The 22,828-nt window shown below is 45.2% G+C and overlaps 1 protein-coding gene across 1 annotated transcript in view; it reads right to left on the bottom strand.

Moving 5' to 3' along the window:
- The window catches only part of NID2 (nidogen 2), a 60,714-nt gene extending 38,166 nt beyond the window's left edge, over positions 1 to 22,548 (bottom strand). Inside the window, exons 1-4 of the mRNA XM_012758005.2 lie at positions 21,826 to 22,548; positions 20,915 to 21,223; positions 14,149 to 14,381; positions 7,873 to 8,615 (exon numbers count right to left, since the gene is read on the bottom strand). Of these exons, the coding sequence (XP_012613459.2) occupies positions 7,873 to 8,615; positions 14,149 to 14,381; positions 20,915 to 21,223; positions 21,826 to 22,044 (1,504 nt within the window). The 5' untranslated portion in view covers positions 22,045 to 22,548. The remainder of the gene's footprint in view (positions 1 to 7,872; positions 8,616 to 14,148; positions 14,382 to 20,914; positions 21,224 to 21,825) is intronic.
- Positions 22,549 to 22,828: the final 280 nt, after the last annotated feature.

Genomic DNA, 22,828 nt, shown 5'->3' with positions numbered 1-22,828 from the left:
GGGTAGTCATTTTCAGGAAATTCAGGTAAAAATAAAACTCCACACACTGCTCTGCCCACAGCTAAGGAAATGAGGGTTAGTATTGCATCTCTGATGCTTTGGTTATTATGTGAAGAACTTGTTTTTTGGCCCAATTGCTATTCTCACACTAGGTATAAAATAGGGAGAGACACAATGGAAGGGAGACTACAGTAATGGAGAGTTAACTAAAACATGAGGCGTAGTCGTAGCTTTTATACAGGTGAAAAGAGAGGAGCAGGGTAACCCAGCCAGCAGTTTACAAACATAGCTGTGCAGAGGCCTATAAACTGGTTGGAAACCAGACTATTTTTCTATAATGATAGAAATAATTATAATGGTTAGGCTCTCATAAAAGGCTCTTGTGAGACTCAAACCATGATTATGATGAGTTAACTAGTTATTGGTAAGCAAACCTGGAAATCTCTTAAAACAGTTTTTCATGGAAAGCCATATTTTTAGGATGGAACTTGCTGAGCCCAGAACGCACACTCACTCGTCCGACTCCACGATAGCCGCAGGAAGGAAGGAAAGTGGACTCGCCCCTAATTGGGGGGATTTCAGGCTCCCTTTATAATCCTTCTTCCACACCTGCGCTCACGCCCCGCGCACACACAGGTCTGCACACTTAACACAATGGCAGCTTGTTAGGTGAAAAGTAAATGCCTGCTGCGAATTTTATTCATTCATTCAATAATTTGACACATATGTATTGAGCGCGCACTATAGGCCTGGCCCTGGTCTAGAAATTAGGGGTTCAGCAAGAACCAAAAGAGATAAAAATTCCTTTCCTGGGCTTACATTCTCCTGGGCAGCAGTCAGTGAATAAGTACATTATTTAGGGTGGTGGATGTGTGAAGAGCTGTGCAGAGAAATAAAGCAGGGAAGGACAAGACGGCAGAAGGAGCAAGTGCACTTGGCTCTTTTAAATAGCGTGGTCAGGGAAGACCTCAGGAGAGGGTGACGTTCGGGCAGAGGCCTGGAGGCGGCCAGGCATTAGCCTCCCGCAGGAGTAGGGGGAGGGCACGACGTTGGGCAGGAAGGGCGCATGGGCATGCAGGAGGGACGGTGAGAGGAGAGCTGGCCTGAGCCTTGCCCACGGGGCCTCAGGGGCCCCAGGAAGGAGCTGGGCTTTTGTCTGAGTGAGACGGGAAGCCACTGGAGGGTTTGGGGCAGAAGAGTGACATGACCTGACTATGGTAAATCAGAAGGAGCGGGTGCCTTGGTAGTAAGAAGTGCTAGTAGAGAGGACGAGAAGGGACCGGATCTGGGATACTCTGGAAGTGGAATCCACAGGGTTTACTGATGGATTGCACATGTGTGGGGTGTGAGAGGCAGAGAGCGAGTTCAGGATGACGTTAGATCTTGGTGTGGGAAACTGGAAGGGTGGAGCTGCCAGTTAGGGAGGCTGAGGAGGGACGGGCTTGCAGGGGTTCAGGCGTTTCGGCAATAGCCCAAGGCATCAGGGACATTCACCCCAACCTTGACAGCAACTTGCACCCTCAGCACGGCGCCATCCCCTTCTTCACAGGGAGAGCTGCATTCCTCCTGGGGGATTCTGGGGACCACTGCATCAGGATCACCTGAGATGCTTGTTACAAATGCAAGTTCTTGTAATCCTAGCACGCTAGGAGGCCGAGGTGGGAGGATCACTTGAACTCAGGAGTTCAAGACCAGCATGAGCAAGAGTGAGACCCCACCACCACTAAGAAAAATAGAAAAAAATTAGCCAGGTGTCATGGCGCACACCTGTAGTCCCAGCTACTCGGGAGGCTGAGGCAGGAGGATCGCTTGAGCCCTGGAGTTTGAGGGTGCTGTAAGCTAGGCTAAAGCCACAGCACTCTAGCCCTGGTGACAGAGCAAGACTCTGTGTCAAAAAAAAAAAAAATTCAAGTTCTGAGGGCCTGCTTAGTCCTACCAGGTGCATCCCAGGAATCTGCACCTGAGGCACTCCCCAAGTGATTCTTAGGCTAGTTGGTGTTGACATACAGGACATTCACAAGCCTACCATTTTGAGCTAGGGATTGCTCATAATGTAGTTAAGCAATTTAATCTGACCAATTCTCGGCTCCTGGGGTGGGCAGAATGGCAGGGAATGCTCTTGGCAGTCATTCCCGCCTGTCTGGGAGTCGAGCTCAGTGCTTAGGGCCCACTGGGGCCTCCGTCCACAAGGCTGCAACAGGAAGGCCCTTGAGGGAAGGCAGCCTAGAAGCACAGCAGCCAGCCCCTACCCTGCAGAGGGGAGGCCAGCCCTAGAAACATGATCCCACAGGCAGCTCTTTGTCAAGGGTAAGAAAAGCCAGACTTCTGGACAATACAACTTCTCAGATTTCTTTGGGACGCAGTAACAGTATTACCATTACTATAAGTTTTTGTAGTCAGGTCTACATTATTCATACTTAATCAAAGATGCTGTATTGCCACATAAGAACTCTATAATGTCTCCTAGAGCAGTGGTTCTTAGCAGAGGTGGGGAGGTGGAGAGGGGAAAGAGGGAGCTCCAGGGACAAATAAAGTGATTCCCACAGGCCCAGCACTGAACCCATGCTAGTTGGAATAGATCTCTGCATTTAGTTCAAATTGCATTTAGATTCAAAGATGCTGAACTTCTTGAAGGCTTGGGAATCAAGGTCTGGATCCCAGCTCGATGAGATGTGCAATTTACATCCTTTTCAGTGGTCATTTGTATGCCCTTTACATTATAGTTCTGAGCGCACTGCCACATACTTCTCTCTATCCTGGCAAGGAGATATTACCTCCATTTTATAGATGAGAAAACTGAGGCCCACAGAGACTAAATGACCATCTGGCTTTAAATTTCACGCTCCCTCCATTACACCAGCAGTACTCAAGTTCAGGGGGCATGGAAGCCAGGGGACCTGGCTTAAAATTGCAGATTCTGGTCACGAAGGTAGAAGAAAGGCATGGAAATCAGTGGTTTTGGCCAGGACCCAGGTGAGTGAGAAGAAGGGGGACAAGAGCCTCTGAGAAACACAATTTCTATTCCACGGCCTCCTCTCTTCTGACCCTACCTACCCACACGGGCAGGCCCTCTGGGATCCACACTCTGCCAGGAAGCTCCTGTCACAGAGTCAAAACCAACCCAGAGACAAGTCTGCTGGCATCTCGGGGCACAGCGGGAGGGAAGAGGGTGGCCAGGCTCGAATGAGCTTTGTCACAGATTTGTTACCTGAGGACTAGTCATTGCAAAAGGATTCTTAACATGAAGATTTTTTAAATCTCACTTCTTTTTTCCATCTATAGCTTTTTTTAAAAAACTCTTCTCATATCCTTACTTTCCTCATAACCTTTTCTTTCTATCCAGAAAGAAAAATGGGGTGGGGATGCATAGGAGAGAGAAACAAGGGCACTGCCAAAGTACTGGAGACTTGTCCTAGTTGGGAGTTTCTAACAGAAATGGAAAATTCTCCTCTGCACTTGTTCCGACCCATCCTTCAATCTTCATTTTCCCAGAAGCACGTACGCACTTGTGTGCAGCCCTTGGCCGCCTGCCCTCCTCCATTGGGGACTCCAGCCCAGCGACAAGGGCGGCCCCACGGCCACGTTCACTGTGCCCACGAGAGGGCTTCACGCACGGGGCTGACCCGCGGCAGCTGGCGCGGCTTTTACTCTTAACAACTTTTACTGCCACCTCAAGAAAGAGAACTGATATTTTCACTGCAGAACAGCTTTTTCTAAGTTTCCTCACCCCACAGAATGATTGACTAGTGAGAAGAACCACATCCAACCTTATAATGAAAAACAGTGGTATGCTTTTCCCTCCGGTTTTCATGTTTAATTTTGATGTGGGGGGTGGGGCACAGTGATCAGGACCTTGGGTTGGCTGTCACGACACTGACAGGCTCTCTCTACTTCTTGGGAGGGAACAGGCCCCTACCAGGGATCTTTCCAGGCTGGAGTCTTCACAGGTACAGGGGGTCCCTCCCAGTTCATCCGCAGACCCTCCGCAGCCTGGAAGTGCACCCAGGAGACGGCTTTTGTGCCTGGCAGACTGGATTGGGCGGCAGGGCCTATTTGTGTTCGTTCCAGGGTGGAAGTCAAGTGGGCAACACATTCCTGCAGCTTTTGCCAAGACTCGACTACAGGAGGTTTCTGAAAGCCAGGTGTCCCCCTCTTTCTGATTCGTCATGCAGATTGAGATTAAATTAAGCTGCTTTTGCACCACTTCAGCCAGCTTAGCACATCTAAGACCCCTGACAGTCAAGCTCATTCCTGGCTGCTCACAACACAGGCCATCCTGGGTCCCAGGCACTGTGTCAACCTACTCTCTCTCTCTGCCCTTCTCTCCCCTTCCACTTCTGCACGTCCACTGTTGTCACTCCTCTGTCCAGAATGCTTTCACACTTTTCCCCTTTTCCCCAGAGTTTTAACTCAAACTCTGACTCCAAGGCCTGACTCCAACCCCTCCTCCTTCTCAAAGACTTCCCTCCCTACAGTTGTACTCAGAGAGTGCCTCTGGCTCTCTCTGTTACCTTACAGCTTTCTCTAAGCCCTTCATGGCTTTGCTGCAGTCTTGGTCTTCCTCTTCAGGGGCAAGTCAGTCAGTATTTCCAGGCTTCAGTTCTGTCTCTGTAGAATGGGGAGGATAATAGCATCTGCCTCATGGGAAATTCTGAGGACTGATGACGTAATCTAAAGCCAATTTCCCACTTAGCAAGGAGTGCTCAGTAAAAGCTAGCAATAACTCCCACTAGCATCTAGTTCAGAGAATGGTACGTGGCAGGTGCTCGGGTAACTTTTCAGCTTAATAACAAAACTGTGCTCTCTGGAAGAACAAGACTCCCCAGACACAGGATACTCACACATCCGGGTATTGCCGGGTCTGTGATCTATGAAAACAAAACCAGGGTGTGACTAGGACATTCCCACCTGGTATAGACATAATCTGAACAAAATCAAGATTTGCTTATTTATTTTTTTTAGAGATGGGGTCTTGCTATGTTGGCCAAGCTAGTTTCCAATTCCTGAGCTCAAGCAATCCTCCCACGTCAGCCTCCCTAGTAGCTGGGATTGTAGGTGTGAGACACTGTGCTCAGCTAAGAATCTAGGTTTCTGAACAAAAAAAGTCTGAAAAAAAGAGTCCCTAAAGAGAAAAAAAGAGGCCGGGCGCGGTGGCTCACGCCTGTAATCCTAGCTCTCTGGGAGGCCGAGGCGGGCGGATTGCTCGAGGTCAGGAGTTCGAAACCAGCCTGAGCAAGAGCAAGACCCCGTCTCTACTATAAATAGAAAGAAACTAATTGGCCAACTAATATATATAGAAAAAATTAGCCGGGCATGGTGGCTCATGCCTGTAGTCCCAGCTACTTGGGAGGCTGAGACAGAAGGATCGCTTGAGCCCAGGAGTTTGAGGTTGCTGTGAGCTAGGCTGATACCACAGCACTCACTCTAGCCTGGGCAACAAAGCAAGACTCTGTCTCAAAAAAAAAAAAAAAAAAAAAAAAGAGAAAAAAAGAGTAAGAGGAAAAATATTTTCTGGTCTTTACACTAAATCTTAATTTCATGGTTTAGCAAGATGCCTAATATGAAGCTTAAAAGGGAAAGTATAATAAAATGTATTATTCCCATGCCCAATATACCAATTCTCACATGCACATAATGAGGTTTGCATTACCTCATTTCATAGCTGAGGAAAGCAAGGGTCAAACAGGGTATATGGCTTGCCCCAAACAACATAGCAGAGCTGGGACTCAATCTCAAGTCCACCTAGCACCAAAGCCATGCACTTTCTACTGCACTAATAGAAAAAGCCAGGCAGATGGCCCCTGCCTGGGTACTTGGCACCAGGCAATGAGCTGTGGGAGTCTCTGCCATGCCCACTCCACCCGCTTCCCACAGTGAGCCCACGCTTGCCTAATGGGCCTCTGGGGCCCATCCAGTGTTTCATTCGGAAAAAAATGGCCACTGCCCTCCCCCCAAAGTATTTAACAATTGCATGCTTCTCTACTTCACACATCTCCCTAAAGCCCTTTTTTAGAAAAAGATAGGGTGTTTTTCCTCCAAGGTTCAAAAACTTCTAGTTAGATTTTTTTCCTCCTAAATGTCTCGGTGTATTAACCAGCTTTTTCACAGGCATTTTGCCATTTCCAAAACGTCAGTAGTAGACTCCATCCAGCAGCGGATAAATATCATAGTTCATGCCCCACAAGGGTCATGGCTGCAGCCTGCTGTTCTCTGCGGCCAGCTCCCCAAGCCTCCCGCACCGCCGCTCCAGAGAGCTCAGCCTCTCGCGGCCTGACAGGGCATGCGGCCCCTTCTTAACTCTTTGCTAGTGGGCTCCGTGGATCTGCCTTTTAATATCCCCAAGCTCTTCCCAGGGCAGGAAACCACAACTCACAAATGAAAAGGCTGTTCAGAAATGCATCTTTACCTCACAAAAATCCCTTTTGTGAAAATCTTTGATACTTGGCTTTAAGGTTTCTTTAGATACAGAGAACTCACAATGGAAATTCGGGAGATTATCAGAAGGATCTGAAGGTTCTTAAGACTCCCAAGAAAATTCACATCTTCAACTTTATGGAATGTGGCCCCTTAGGCACAAATTAAGGCAAAATTCCTTAATTCGCACATTCTTCACTCTCTACCCATCCTCTGCCCCATTCCTACAGTTTCAAATCTTCCACAATTAACAGCAGCTACCATGTGTTAAAAACCAATTAGTGAAGACACTAAGAATTTCACATACATTATCTCGTTTAATCCTCCCAACAAATTCATGAGCAATCCGAGGCTTGGTGGTTCCATGAGTTGCCTCAGGTCACCCGGGGAGTGTGGCAGCCAGGATTCAAGCTCAGGTCTGACACCAAGCTCCCCCTCTAATCCTTGCACGGTGCCACATTAGCACAAAATATTGTCTTTCCCTCCTGCAAAAGTGCAATATCCTGCAGCTCCACATCACAGCAGAAGTTCCTCTTTGCTAGGTCAGCGTGTTTTTGCCATAACAGGGATAGGAAACAGAAAAGGTGGAAAAAAATTTAGGTTCAGAAGAAAGCTGGCACCTCTGACCTCTTTCCTACCGTTAGAGGTCAGAGGAGCAGTCCTTGGAACAAATGGAATGAATCTGTGGTCAGTTTCCCATTCATGTCTTTCCATCCCTGGCTGGGAAGAAAGAGCTGGCGTGACAAGTCTCTCCCGGGAAGAGAGGGCACGGGGGGCTCCGTGTCTGTGTTGCTCAACACTCTGCTCTCGGCAGCTCCCTCCTCGCCTCTCCCTCTGGTCAGTGAGTCATGAAATGAGGACAAGGCTCCAGGGAGCTGCATGCCGCAGCTGCACAGCCATGAACCAGGAATGACAACAGACATAGGTGTTTAGTCATTTTCTCTCCCCGTGGGCTCTCCTCTCCCACACACCGCAAGTGTCTCTTCCTAAGCAAAGGGAGAGTGAGGGTTGGCCCGTAACGAAGTATGAATCTGGCATGTTCATCTGAGCCAGCACAACTCAATACCTAAAATGAAAGCAGTGAGCCCTCTGCCACTGGAATGTGTATGAAGCCTCAACATATTTTACCTTTGCTGAACTTTCAAACTGAAATACCTCATTACGATTGAGAGCGTGCCTGGCATAAGAAACCCAGTTCTTCCCCACTCACTTCATGAGGCCTATTTTTTTTAAAAACATTATTAATGATCCAAGGGCTCCTAAACAGAATCCGCCTGCCAAGATTTATTTGGCAAAGGAAATTTACTCTATCTCCTGAAACACAGGGATTAAAAATCAGTTCCAATCTTCTCTTTGCTAAACTTTTCACCTACTCACTTAAAGAGAAAAATCACAACTCTATGCCAAATAAGCACTGTTAAAATGAAACCTCAGCACCCAGCTTTCTAACACACTTACCCTGGGTGTTGGAACCGATGTCATCTTCCACTCCTACTACATACGTCCCTCGACTCAGGGGTGGAATGTGAGCCAGCACAGGGTAATTTGGAAGAACAACTTCTCCTTCAGGATGGGCTGGAGGAACATCCCTTTCTGAAGGCACCGCCGCTTCACCTGGGTGGGGCTGGATGCTTCTATTTCCAGGGTGGGGTGGTGGGGCCCCCCAGGAAGGAGCCAGTGATTCTCCATCCACCTCTGGTGGAGCCAGGTTTCTGGTCCCTGTCTGGTCTGGAGACTCAACTTTTAAACTGGGGGCCTCCACTTCCTCCAAAGATGCCCCCTCTTTGGTTTGAGGGTCCAAGGTGGCAGGTTCTGTTTCAGGGTAGAGTGGCCAAGAACTAGGTGTTGGGTATGGCGGAGGGGAGGCCAGGGCAGACTGTGGAGGGGAGATCCCACCTCCTACAGGCTCCGAGTCAGCTTCTGGGTGGAGGGCAACATGGATGCTGCTGTGGCTGTTGGATGCCTCCTCTGGCTCACTCGGCGGGTATTCCACTTCCTCTTCATTCTCATCATAATAATCCAAGTTGTCCTCAGTGTAGTCCCTCTCTAGGGCTGCAGCTTGGCTGAAGGAAGGCTCCAAGGGAGCCGAAGAGTGGGCAGTGGAAAGTTCTCCTCCAGCTGTTGCTGGCTTGACATTATCCAGTGGGGAGGTGCTGCCAATATGGAAAGCCCACACTCCAGGGATGCCCAGGTTGCTTAGTCTAAATAAAAAGGAAACAGTCCATTGTAACAAAAGTGCCCACTCACCCACCTTCCTACAAAGGTGAGCAATTTATTTTAAAACCAAAAGACTGTTAGGAGTTGACTCAGAGTTTGCACTGGTGTATAAAACCAAATAGAAGCAGGCTTACATGGTAACTAAAAGGACCATCGTGGACTTGTGATGTAGACTACCTTTTATTTAACAATATGTGTCAAAGGTGGTGTGCCATAGAATGCCAGACCATCAAGTTATCAATCTGCTCTACAATCCAAATGGTTTATCTAAAATCTGGCTATTTGAAAACATGTAAGGAATGTGGGAATTTTTCCTCTACTTGTCTGGAAACTTGTAACAGACTCAAGGAAACCTATGCTTAAAAATCTTTGCCAAATACAGAAACAGTAACGACTACTCACGCTTTTGAGAGCTGGTTATGTGCCAGCCTGTGACAAGTGCTGAACATTCTTCAGTACAATCTGCAAGGTAGGCGTGGTGATTGTGCTCAATTTTACAGAGGAGAAAAGAGGTTTAGAGAGGTTGACTAATCTTCTTAAGATCACATAACTAATATTAATAATTGGCAGAGCCTGGGCCTGAATTCAGTGCTAACACCAAAGCCCATGCTCTAAACATCTACATTACATTATGTCAGAAAATGAATCCCATATACTACAGTCAATCAGCATCTGAATTATCATTACTTTATGGAATGTTAAAGACATTTCACTGTTTATTCACATGGACTAATCCATTAATTAATCTACATAGAATGGTGAGTCAATATAAAAAAATTCAAAGAAATATAAATGCCCAAGTCTAAAAAAAAAATGTGAGCAAATGCAAAACAAAGTTTAGGGGAAAATTTAAAAAGTAGCTTAATCAAAATATAAAGGATCATAGGTGAGAGGTCTTTCCAGAAACATCTGGAAACAGCTCACTCATTTTCTCCATGAGAAAAGAACAGAGACTCTATTCAGTCTTTCAAATATCCCAATAATCCATTATTTTAGTCAATGAGACATTGTCCTAAAGAGGACAACTACATCCTTTAGGGAACAACTGCATATTCTAAAAATATGGGTAATCTTGAGCAAACAAAGGTGGCTAGCTTAAATACAGCAGTTTTTGTACTCCTCTGATGTTTGTATAAAATACTATGTGCAAATTCTCCCACACCATGGAATTTCCTCAAAAATTAGTCAATGATGAGTAAGAGTTAATGACTAATAAGATAATAAGAAATGTATTGAACTGTACAAGAACAAAAGGCCTTTCCTCCTTTGGGTAGGTATTCATCCTGTTCATGTGGATTTCTATAGTAATAATATTTTTCAACACAATTCCAGAATATCTTCCTCGTGTGTGTGTGTGTGTGTGTGTGTGTGTGTGTATAAAGCATAACTGTGATCTTGTGTGCAATGTGCTATGTATATTTGGTAAGTACAAAAGAATTAATGTTGGTGTTTATCAGCAAGCAAATAAGAAAAACCAAAGAAGAGAAAATCCTGAAGATCTGAGGCTATTGAGTTTATCATCACATTGGAGGTACTGCAGCTGTGACATTTATTCTTGAAGTTAGATACAGAAAACTATAAAAGCTTCAAAGAACAGGAGAATACAAATTATGGCATATAAAAGCTAAATAAAATAACCTTCTAATTAGATATAAATCACTATCCTGGCTTTTGTCATTATGCATGATAGGAAAGTAACCAATTTGAGTTCATTTTAAAATCCAAGGTCATTTGGAAAGCTTAGTGATAGAAAGAACTTTATTTCCTAGAAAGAAAAGCTGGGCTATAAAACGGGATGACACTGTCTTCTTCCCTGGGTTGTTAGGAGAATTAAGTGAAAAAACAACATGAAATACCTACCAGGGGCCCTGCACATAATACATACTTAGTAACTACTGTCTTGTTCAGCAAATAGAAGAGTATAATTTCAAAAATGCACCTATGTGCATTCATATTTAAATTTTCAGAAGAAGAATATGACAAACATTATGAATTATAGAATTTATGACCTTTGAGCTTACAACTATGAGGCAAGTGTGAGGAAGAGAAAGATTCCATTGACTAAGAAAATTACTTTTTAGAGATACAGACCAAACTATTTAGGAATGAACTGGCATGATGTTTGTGACTTTAAAACATTTAAACAAAAAGATGAATCTGGCAAAATGTTTATAATATATTAATCTAAATGATGAGTATTTGGGTGTTCATTTAGCTAGACTCTCCACTTTTCTGCATATTTTTGAAAATTTTAATAATGAAAAGTAAACAAAAAGATTATATAGAGAGACATTGCTATAATTTGGAAATACAGAAGGTCTTTCTAAGAATAACACCAAGACCCAAAATCATAAAAGAAAAGACCAATAACTTTGATAACCCAAAACTTACAACTTATAAATCATAAGTAAGTTCAAAGACAAACAATGCCTGGATAAAATATTCACAACACAAGAAGCTTACTATCCTTGCTATATTTTTTCTTATCTATGAGAGCTCTTTCTAAACACCGCAATAGAAAAGGATAAGAACAAACAAGTCACCACCAAAAAAAAAAGATATATATAATCATGTGTCAGCTAACAATGAGGATACATTCTGAGAAATGCATTGTTAGTTAATTTCATCATTGTATGAACACTATAAAGTGTACTTACACAAACCTATATGGTATATCCCACTATACACCTAAGCTATATGGTATAGCCTATCACTCCTAGGCTACAAACCTGTACAGCATATTACTGTACTGAACACTGTAGGCAACTATAACACAATGGTAAGTATTTGTGTATCTAAACATATCTAAACACAGAAAAGGTACAATAAAAATATGGTATTATAATCTTATGGGATCACTGTCATATATATCATTTGCCATTGACCAAAAATGTCATTACATGGCAAATGACTGTAAATGGACATTAAAGATATGAAAAGGTGTTCAGTTCTGCTAGTATGAAAGACATTAGAGTGAAAATATGAACATTTTATATGATCAGATTTGCAAACATTAAAAAGAACAAAAGCCTGTAGGAAATAGACTCTGCCAATCAAGCTCTTGATTATTGGCGAGAATATAATTTGGTGACACATTTCTGAAGGAACTTTTTAATATATATCAAAACATTTAACTGCATATATCTATTCTCAACAATTCCACTTTTAAGAATTTAAAGGAGAAATGAGCATGTGAGCAATGTGTATTATGTTGTTTACTGCAAAGATATTTATAACAAGAAAAATAAGAAACATGTTAAATGTTTAAGTCATATTTATAATATAGAACATATATAATGTTTTATGGCCTTAAAATGATAATATAGACAGATATCTGACAGAAAGATCCCTAAAGATAGTGAAAAATATGAAAATGCCACATGTATAACAAAAGAACCATTTTGGTTTAAAAAAGTTTTTTCATATACCTAAAATTCTGGAAAAGACTATTAACACTAATTATCACCTGAAGTGGGTAATTTTACTTTTATTTCACATTATTCTGCATTGCTTATACTTTATTTTATTTTATATTAAGCATGGATTACACTAAAGAAAAATCTGTCAGTCATTTGGCCTCATATCTTACTCTGCTCTCACCAAGCAAATCAGAGGTTTCTGGGAAGCATCAAAGATGAAAATAAGGAAAGGCACAAAGGAGTAAATGGAAGTGCTCTGTGTGTGTGTGTGTGTGTGTGTGTGTGTGTGGTGTGCGTGTGGGTGTTCTAAGTGGTCTTTATGGCTCTGGTGGGAGAACAAAGCTGCTTCTTCCTACAGGCTTTTTGATCCCTTCTGCCTCCTGGACCCTGTGCAGACATCACTTACTCCAGTGCTCTATAGTTTGTCTGTCTGTCTAGCCTAGTAGGGTACAAGGTGCTAGTGTGCAGGGCCTGTGCCTTGGGTATCTTTGTAGTTTAAATGCTTGGCTTGCTGAGCACTCTCTATAATGCCGGAGGAGCAGAGAATCTGCGCACTCCCACATAGAAGAGGAGGGTGGAACCAGAGAAGGAGCAAGGAGCTGAGTTTGCTCCAGAGTCTAAACTAAGCGGCAGCCCAGAGGAAAGACCAACAGGGACTCAGCATAAAAGAAGTAGTTCAGAGCTCCAGACTTGGGCTTGGATTTTGGCTTTGTCACTTAACTTGGAGATCACAGGCTCCTTTGTAAACTCGAGAAAATAGTAGTACTTGCCTCCTACAATTCTTGAGCTTTAATTAAGATAACAACTGGCAAATGTTTAGCACAATGTTTGGCAAATAGTAAGCACTCCATAAATGTCATCTCTGAGTAACTATACCTGGCGCTAGTGCCCTCTTTCTGGTAGTGAGTAGAACAAAGCAGGTGTCATGCAAAACTGTAAGGTATTCCTACACCCAGGAATGATTTAATGAAACTGAGAAGCAGTTAAGGGAGGCCAGGAAGTAAACCACATGCTCTGGCTGGCTTCTGGATTCAGGGAAGGAATAAAAGCAAGGACCAAAAAAAAAAAAAAAAAAAAAACAAAATCCCCCAAAACTCTGAATTCAACAAGCACCCTAGTGGACTATCTGGACTGACAAAATGTGACAAGGCTTGTTATTGCACTAGCAGAGTAAGTCACTGATGGGACTAAGGAATGGGTTCAAGGCATTGCGGGTAATGAAGTCAGAGAGAAATCCTGAGACTTCTGAAAACCTACCAACCCATTTTATTTATTTTTTTCTAAATTACATTACTCAATTTAATTTTTAACAGTGTCTGTCCAAAAGACTAAATCACAATGTCTCCTCTGAGAAATGATTAATCTGGCAAACCTCAATTCAGGCAGTTATATTACCAGATATTTTTATGTGGCTCCAAGAGCAATGTTTTTCATAGCAAGCCTCAGTGGCTCCCCAAATACGCGCGCACACACACACACACACACACACACACACACACACGCACGCACACACACACAGAGTTCTGTTTCCAGTATCTATACTCAATAGGGAAGGACAAATAAACAACCTTTCATATTTTGGTGAACTTAATCCTACCATGGTATAATCTAGTTCCTGGTTTTGACCTGATGCCTTGCTTGGAAGTCACCAAGGTATCATCTTTTTTTTTTTTTTTTTTTTTGAGACAGAGTCTCGCTTTGTTGCCCAGGCTAGAGTGAGTGCCGTGGCGTCAGCCTAGCTCACAGCAACCTCAAACTCCTGGGCTCAAGCAATCCTTCTGTCTCAGCCTCCCGAGTAGCTGGGACTACAGGCATGCGCCACCATGCCCGGCTAATTTTTTATATATATATCAGTTGGCCAATTAGTTTCTTTCTATTTATAGTAGAGACGGGGTCTCGCTCTTGCTCAGGCTGGTTTTGAACTCCTGACCTTGAGCAATCCGCCCGCCTCGGCCTCCCAGAGAGCTAGGATTACAGGCGTGAGCCACCACGCCCGGCCACCAAGGTATCATCTTAATGGTCTTATGGTCACTTTTAGAGGACCTCCTAAAAGTTCTTATATGCAAACAGGAAAGGGCCTCAGCTCCGTGTTACTCACTGGTAGAGATTTTTCACAGACTGTTCAGTGCTGGTCAAGCTGAAATATGGTCCTTCTCTCTTCAGGTCATCAGCCTCCCCTCGGCAGAAGCCCACCCGAGCTGGCAGCTGGAGCTGCACGTTGTAAGACTCCTTGGGGCGTGTTCCAAAGAACTGAAGGCCATCGGCAGGATAAAGAAAGAGGGCGTAGGTATCAGACCCATCAGACGCCAAAACTGCCTGGAAAGTGTTCAGCTGTGGGGAAAAAAAAATTGGAAACATCCTTAAAAAAAACAAACAAAAGAAGAAAATAACCAGAATGTAACCAAAACATCATAAAGTGCAAAGGATTTCCCCATTCCCAGGACTTTTCCAAATTGTCTTTAAACATTGCATTTCTTTAAAATTTCCTCTTCAAGTTACAAATACAATTTTATAAGCAATACTACTTATTATTAAAATCATCTTTTATCAATTTTAGATTAATAGTTTAAATATGCATAGGTAAAACATAGGCTAAAAAAATAAAAATATTTTTGCAGGTTTCAAACTTCTCTCATCCAAATCTCTTTCAGGGCTAAGAACAAGTAGCAAAATAAACTTGTCCATTCCCATAGTCACTGCCCTGGTTTACAAGCCGAGGCACTCAGCAGCTCTCATCTGGATCATTCATTCATTCATTCATTCATTCATCAGTTTATGAAATGCCCATTATGGGAAGGCCCTGTGTCCAGCCTCCTTACTGTTCTCACAGCCTCACTCTCTTTTCTAGTCCATTACCCTTCCACACCAGCAGCAGACATTTCACAGCCGAGGAAAGGGAGACACAGCGGCTCACAGGTCTACATAGGGTCAGGTAACAAGTTCGCGGTGCCAGGCAGCCAGCTCCAGAGTCCAAGCCCTGCACCACTCGGCCATTCTAACCACTCCTCAGCATGCCCATGGTTTGTAACCTGGCTCCAAACTCCCTCCTGGGCTCGGTCCCATTGCATCTTCATAGACTATTTAACAGTCCCCACTAGCACCATGTCTGTGCTGCTGCTACACTTTGCTCATGTTTCCCTGTTCCTAGAAATCCTCATAGTCTTCCAATGCTGCCACTCAGAGGCGTTTTAGATTCCCTGTAAAATTATTTTTGTTCTCTGACCCTCCATAACACCTTGGTATCTCTAGTTAGCATTTACCTTATTTTGCTCGGTTAGGGGTTTACATATATGTAAACTCCGTTCATTCATTCATGTGTACATTCGTTCAAGCAGCCAAGTGCCTGCTAAGCGCTAGACATTATGCTGAATGCTGAAGACAGAAAGAAGCAAAGGGCAAAGAGATGGTGCTCAGGACAGTCTCACACTTTAGGAGAGGGGAACAGCTTTGGCTGAAATTGTAAGAGAGTTATTGGAGAAGGTAGTGGAGGCCACAGAGGAGACTGTGTGCCCTAGGCCTCAGGTGGGGGTGCGGAGGCGTCACGGAGGCGGCCTGTGAATGTTATAAACACTGCAGGAGCCAAGGCAGACCAGAGACAGACCCGGAGCCTGAATTAGCCACACACTCCACATCCAGGTTTTTCTAGGATCACTCTTTAACATTCCACTTACATTTGCATTTTCAACAAGACAGATTTTTGCCTTTTCTTTCATCCAGGTATCTATCTGCTCTCCAACCCCCCAAAAGATTTGTTAATGGTGCTTGTGTATCTCAAAAAGATGTTATATTTAGGACTCTTAGACTACCTTTCTCACTATATCACACTCCTTTTACAATTTACTAAGGAACTGGGGAGGTATTTTTAAAATGCTACTAACTTCATACATAATGTGACTCTTAGAAACACTATTTGATAAGTATTATAGTATTACCTCCCCATTTTTCTAGACAGACAAAATTAGGCACAGAGAAGAATGTTACATTTTGCTAAATAAAACAGCAAGGAAGGAATGTTCACTTCCTTTAGCTCTGTTCTAAGACCTCTACCCCCAGAAGTTGTTCCACCTCTTTTCCAATGTTAATTTTTCTTTTCAATGTTTAATTCCAAAGTATGGTTTTGAGGTTTTGCTGATAGGTAAAAGAAATGTAGGTGTTAACATGCTTTTCAAGATAAAACAAAATACAATAAATCTTTCTTCTAGCTCTCTAACATACAAAAGTCATCTTGTTTTGTTTCATTCATTCATTCAGTTCACAAAGTAATAGACAGTGGTCTAGCATATTTGTTAATGTTCTGGTTGTTGATTGTTTCATCAGCAAAGCTTGACTTTTTCAAAAACAAAAGGCAAAGACTGTTTTCTAGAATTTCTCAAAGCTAAAAAGCCTTAACTGCTGCCAATGTAAACAAAGGCTGTTCTGCATCATGTCTGTACATAAGATATTCTACATCATCAATTAATGTGGACTCACTAACTTCAGAGTTTTGCTTGAGTCAGCATAAATAAAGATCAACTAGGGAAAGAAAAGTACTTGAGCAATGTGGCAGAACCTTGTTTTAAAAAGCTAAGCTTTCAAAGCTCCTGGCATTGATCACCCGCAATAAATGCAAGACAGCAGAAAATCCTGGTTCTAAGTTTAGAGAAATTCTGTAAGATAAGGAGGTTGTATAGATTGTGAAGAATTAAATGGAATGGGGGAAGTGGGAGGAGAGAGAAGTAAACAGAGCTGTGAAGGGAAAAAGTCTGGCTTTTTGCAGTGCAGCCTGGGTATTTAGCATTTTATTTTATTCGTTCATTCAGCCAACAAATTCATTTCAATTAAAATTTATTCAGTGTCTTCTATATGCCATCTCTGACACAAACACTTATTATAGGTGGTGAGTATTTAATTTCCTTGTCTCCACTGAAATAGGCCAATATCAGAGGAAGAAAACAATTTCCTTTTAAGTAGAATTTACAATCCCAACTCCAAAAGAGTTGGGCTGTTTAAAAGCCACCCACACACCAAATGATCACTTGTAAAGTTCTCTGTCTGTTCTACAAAATTCTACATCTAATTGCTAAAGAGCCCACTTCATGAGGTCCTGAAGGGCTCCTCCTCTCAAAGCACTCCTTGACTGGCTTCCAAACAGGAAAGGTCCTCGCATTCCTAGATACAAGCCTCTGCAAGAGCCCCACAGGCTCTGTCTATGAAGGGAAACCCTCAGATGGGCTGCCAAGCCCCACAAAAGGGTCACTGGTTCCCAGCGCCCCCAGGACCCCAGAGAGGAGAGTGGGGCCTCCGCAAGGAGAGGAGCAGCACAGAGAGGATCACTACCAGTGGCTGCAGCTTCAAGGTTTCTGCCATCCTGTTATCAGAAAGAGAAAAGCCAGAACCCTCAGCAGAAACCCAGGCAGGAGTCTGACTGTTCCTTCAGGTATGGGGACATTACCAATGGATGTTGATTTGACACTCAGCAGAGCCAGGCTGATGCATATAACACATGCCCTTCTAAGAGTTTCTAATTTTTGCAATTCACTTAGTTAACTGCATCCATCTGGCAAAAAAATCAGAATAGTGCCATCCCTCTCCCCAAGGGGCTTGCCTATAGAGGCACACCAAAATTAAAATGAAAAGTAAGAACTAGGGTGACTCCTACAGGGGTTGCAAAGTTCTCTTTCCTGTCTTCCTTAGGGCCACATGCCCTCTGGAGTTGGATCATTGACTTTGGGCCTCCAGTGTTTTGGTGTGAAAACTGACCTCCTCCGATAATTCTTCACCTCCCATTGCCTATAGGACACTTTCACATGCATGATCTTCCCTAATTTATTTTTCTGCACCAAATCCTACAGATCCTGCCAAAAATTCAAAGATAATTGCTCGGTGCTATCACATACTTAATATTATATTCTTCCTGACTCTTAGTCTTCAGCAAAACTTCAGCATTTCTTCAACCAATTTCCATAGATGTCTCTATTCTCTCTGTCCTTCACAGTTGTATCTCAGACTCAGGTCAAACTCTCTCAGATAGACTGTAAACCTCTACTCTTCCCGACCTTAGCTCCACATGACAAAAAGCTACAACAAAGTCCTGCTTCTACTTCTCATTTCTCAGTGGACTCCAACCACCTGCATCAATGACTATCATTCTTTGAACCAAGTTAACATGCTGTAGTCCCCATGTTAAGGCCTTCATTGAGTAATGTCTTAGTCTGTTTTCTTTTGCTTATGACAGAATACCTGAAACTTGGTAATTCATAAAGAAAAGGAATTTATTGCTTACAGTTATGGAGGCTGAGAAGTCCAACATCAAGGGGTTGCATCTGGTGAGGGCCTTCTTGTTGGGGGGGGGGGAACTCTCTGCAGAGTCCCAGAGGCACTCAGGGCATCACAAGATGAGAGGGCTGAACGTGATATCTCAGTTCTCTCTCCCTCTTCTTATAAAGCCACCAGTCCCAACTCCCATGACAGGCCATTTCTCCATGAATGGATTAATCCATTCATGAGCACAAAGCCCTCATGAATCAATCACCTTTAAAGTTCCTACCTCTCAATACCACCACATTGGGGATTAAGTTTCAACATGAATGTCAGAGAGGACAAACATTCAAACCATAGGGGGCAACCTTCCATTCATCTGTCTTATGTCACTGCCCCATGACTCCTTTAGTCATTTCTCCGGCCCCAGCTCACTCAACCTTCTCCCAGGACATGCCCTAGCTCAGAACAATCTCTTCTCCTCATTCTTTTTTCTTTTTAATTTTTTTTTTCCTGAAGAAAGTCAGCAGGTATCTTCTCCTCATTCTTAATGTCCATTCTTTCAGCACTTTCCACCCAACTTAAAGTCCAGACCAACAAAACATTCTCCACAATACTCAGATATGTGTAACCTAGTCCTCTATAATCTCCATCCCTAAAATGACAACAAAATAGTCCTTCTCCCTCCAAAAAGATACAGCTAAAGTAAACACTAGTTCTCTTTATGTCTTCAATCAGTATTTCAAAGGTCAACACCTTGATGTCTCTGTTTTATGAAGTGCCTATGACAGTTCAAGAAATCTCAGATTACTTAAATTGATAAACACTATTTGTTCACATTTTTTCAGATGCCATTATACCTTGACATTCCTGTGATATCAGGTACAACATCCTGTCACACCCAACACACATATTCATGGACAGAAAGGGCACTGACTAAAACTGTTTTAAATGGTAAAGATACCATTCCTCTGATATCTTCCAGTTTCCAGTAACTTTGCAATATAAGGTTAGTATGCCAAGATTTAAGAAAGCCATGTAGTGCTCACACAGTCCTTCAAGCAAAGTAGATTACTGCTTGCCAAAATCTATCTCCAAAGAACTATTAAAACAAGAACTCAAGTCCCAGAACTCTTTAAAATATTCAGAAGAACCTTCAACGTGGGTAATTGAAAAAACATCCCCTATCCAAACAGAATCCTCCTTTCCTTTCTAAATGAAACAGATTCTGAAGCCAACTCAGCATATGACTGAGGAAAGATTTTAATTAGAAAAGCAAAAGAGAAATGGAATCCACAAATCTTTCTCTATCCTAACTCTCCCTGCTCAAGAAAGGCCCAGACAAAGGTAATTCAGGAAACCTTGCATTTAAACAGTCGTTATGCAAAGGACTTGTATCATTGCATCCTTACAAGATAGAGATCAGTGACAACGGGCAAGCAACTTAACCTCTTGGAGGGGATATGCGCTAACTTTCTAGAGTTAAGAAACACTCTGAAGAGTTAACATTGAGATAAATCACACAGTTTCAGCCATGGAGTATGACATTTTAGATTCAAATCTCAATTCATAGAAGGAAGCCCTTCCCTACTCTAGGAATGAGGCATTTCTTCACTTACCAAGCCAACCCGGCCCCAGCCGATGCCCATTTGGAGTACTGCAAGAGTTGATGACAAGACTAAAGACTGGGGGCCTGGGTTCTTTTACTTTCTCCAGTCAGAGAGTGTAAAATACATCCAGGACAGTCTCCTGCAAACTAAGGAACAGTAAACTGGTGCCTGGAAGGCAATTAGGCAAAAGTTACCAATTGGTAGCTTGGCCTACCAATTGCAATTCCTGGAATATCAACTAAGAACATGTGCAAAGATTTAACTTTTTAAAGAGTGCTTCATGCTTTTATTTATAATAATGAAAAGTTGGAAATAACCTTAATGACCACTGGGAACACTGGTTTAGTAAACTGCGGTAGTCCACTAGATACAGTCATTACAAATATACAGTCATTACAAATGCTGTTGTAGAAATATATTTATTGACAATGAAACATTCACAATACACTATTCAGTAAAAAAAAACAAAGGCAAGTTATACAACAGTATGTGCATGGTGAATCCATCATTGTTAACAGCAATAGAGATATGCATAAGAAAAAATTCTGGAAAGCACATACAAGAAAATGTTTAACAGTGGCAGGGAAATGAGTGGTTGTTCTTTTTTAAATTCCCCGTATTTTCTGACTTTTGCTTTGATGAATATACAGTTAGAAATACTAGTATACTTAGAGATGATTTTTAAAATAAGCAACCAAACAGTAAATTGGCTTATGTTCCAAGGAGTTTCCACAGTACTCGGGGTCTCATATCTGTACTCCATCTGTACTTGGGGTCTCATATCCCCTAAGCAGTTGTTCTCAATAGAGAGACCACCTGTCAGAGCCTCAGAAGATGTCTAGAGACAATAGCCTTCTTCACTTCCAAACCGCTTCAGCCCTGGTGCCACCAAATGATACATAAGGTTCAGCGCAAGAGCAGACTCAGAAGAAATTCCGAACCAGTCCCTGGGTTTCTGCCCAGAATTCAAGCCCATCCCTCAGTTCGTTCGTTGGTCAAGCATCCCTGGTCACTTACCTCCCCCGAGGGCTCCGCCCCTCGTGTGACCTCCTCATAGGCGCCCACCTGCTCCCAGGTGGCCAGGAAGACGTGGGTGGGGGTGAAGCGCGCGGCGGAGCGCGGGAAGCCTGCGCGCACATAGCGGGCGGCCAGGCCCAGCACTGGCAGGGAGGTGTCCTCGCGGTACAGGACCCGGCCCCTGCCGTGGCTCGTGTCGATGTCGGCCAGGAAGGGGGCGATGGCTGGGAAGTCTGTGGGGAAATCGTCGTCCACATACTGAGTCTCCCTGGGGAAGTCCTGGGTGGAGATGATGCCGTTGGTGCCCACCTAGGAGAGGGGCAAAAAAAGTGACGCTCGCTCAAGCCCAAGGGCGGCCACCCTGTCGCGCAAGGAAGGAAGGGGACTGCCCAGGACAAGAAGCTTCCCCTCTCTCACCCACTAGGGAGCCAAGGTTCAAGTGACCAAAGCAACTTCAGCGACGGTTCCATCCCCTACCACTACCCCAGCAGCGTGATACAATAGGTCCAGGCGCCCTAAAACTCCTCACCCATCTTCTCACCCCCGAACACCCCGGGAGCCCCATGTCCCTGGGGGGAAAGCCTGCTGGTCCGAGGAGGGAACACCCCATCTCTGCAGACGTGCACAGCCTTCTCGCGGTCCTAACTGCAGACCCCAGTGGCCACCTTAGCAACGCCACCACCTTTCCTGCCTGGGACGCGTAAGTGGCTGCGAACAATTCTTGCTCCTCACAGCTGCCGGTCAGGCAGCAGCATCTCTTCCTCGCTGGGTCCCACCACAGGGGCGCTGGAGGACAACCGGGGCTGGGGACTAATTCCTCCCCTCCGAGGGCAAGCGTCGGTGAGACTGACCCTGTATCAACCCCTGGGAGCAAAGTGCCGAGTCGCGCAGCCGGAGGGGGCTGAACTTACATAGAGGGTGCTGAACTGGGCTTCGTAGAAGCGCAAGGGAATCGCCAACTTCACCGCGGCTGAGCTTTCGTCGTCGCCTTCCAGCAGGAGCTGGTCCCCCAACAACTCCCCGTGGGGGAAGAGCTCGCCCGGGTGCAGCGCCGCGACCCGCGACAGCAGCAGCAGCAGCAGAGGTGGCGACGGCAGCGCCGGCCGCCCGGCCGCCCGGTCCCCCGGCATGCTCGCTCGGCCCGTGGGCTGCCCCGCCGCAGAGCGCGTCCCGGCCCGGCCGCCCGCGCGCCTGCCCACTGGCCCCGCCGCGCCAGCCTCGAACCTGAAACCCCGGGCGCCCCGGCGGGGCGGGATTCCAGGCCTGCCCAGCGCGCTGGTTGGCTGCGGCCCTCGGCCGGCGACCAATCCCCGGCTCTGAGAAAGTTCGGCAGCTGCCACCACATCTGGTTCTCGTTAAGTTTTCTAAGGCAGCGGTCGCGGGAGCGGCGGGCTGGCGCTCCGAGTCGCTCCTCCTCCACTCCGCTCCTGAGAGCTCCGTGGGCCCGCCTCCCTTGCCCGCTGCCCCGCAAGCCGCCCCCAGCCCCGGGAGCTGGCGGCCCGCAAGGTCGGAGGGCGGCCGCGTTGCGGGAGGCGACTCCGCGCGCAGGGACCCCGCGGCGGCCGGTGCTGCGCTGGCTGCGCGGTGCGGCCCGACGGGCTGGCGGGGCGGGGCGGGGCGGGAGCTGCAGTTAGGGCGTGAGGTTTGCACCCTGTCCTGGGGTCCCGGGCGACCCTGGCCCCCAAGGCCGGGCCCTCGGTCCGAGGAGCAAAGGGGTGTCGTCGCAGTCTCCTTGGCCGCTTCGCTGCGCCCAGAGGCGCCCGGAGAAGAAGCGCGCCTTTGTCCGGAGCGGGAGGGACGGACGCCCGAGTTCCGACCCCTCCCGGAGGCTGGCGGCGGGGGAGGGCCCCGCCTCCCTCTGAAAATACCTTCCCCGGGGAAACCGCGGCAGGGACGAGCATGAAACGCGCCTGT

The sequence above is a fragment of the Microcebus murinus genome, chromosome 6 (assembly GCF_040939455.1).
Source record: "Microcebus murinus isolate Inina chromosome 6, M.murinus_Inina_mat1.0, whole genome shotgun sequence".
Classification (NCBI taxonomy): domain Eukaryota; kingdom Metazoa; phylum Chordata; class Mammalia; order Primates; family Cheirogaleidae; genus Microcebus; species Microcebus murinus.
This window is presented reverse-complemented; position numbering and strand designations above follow the sequence as displayed.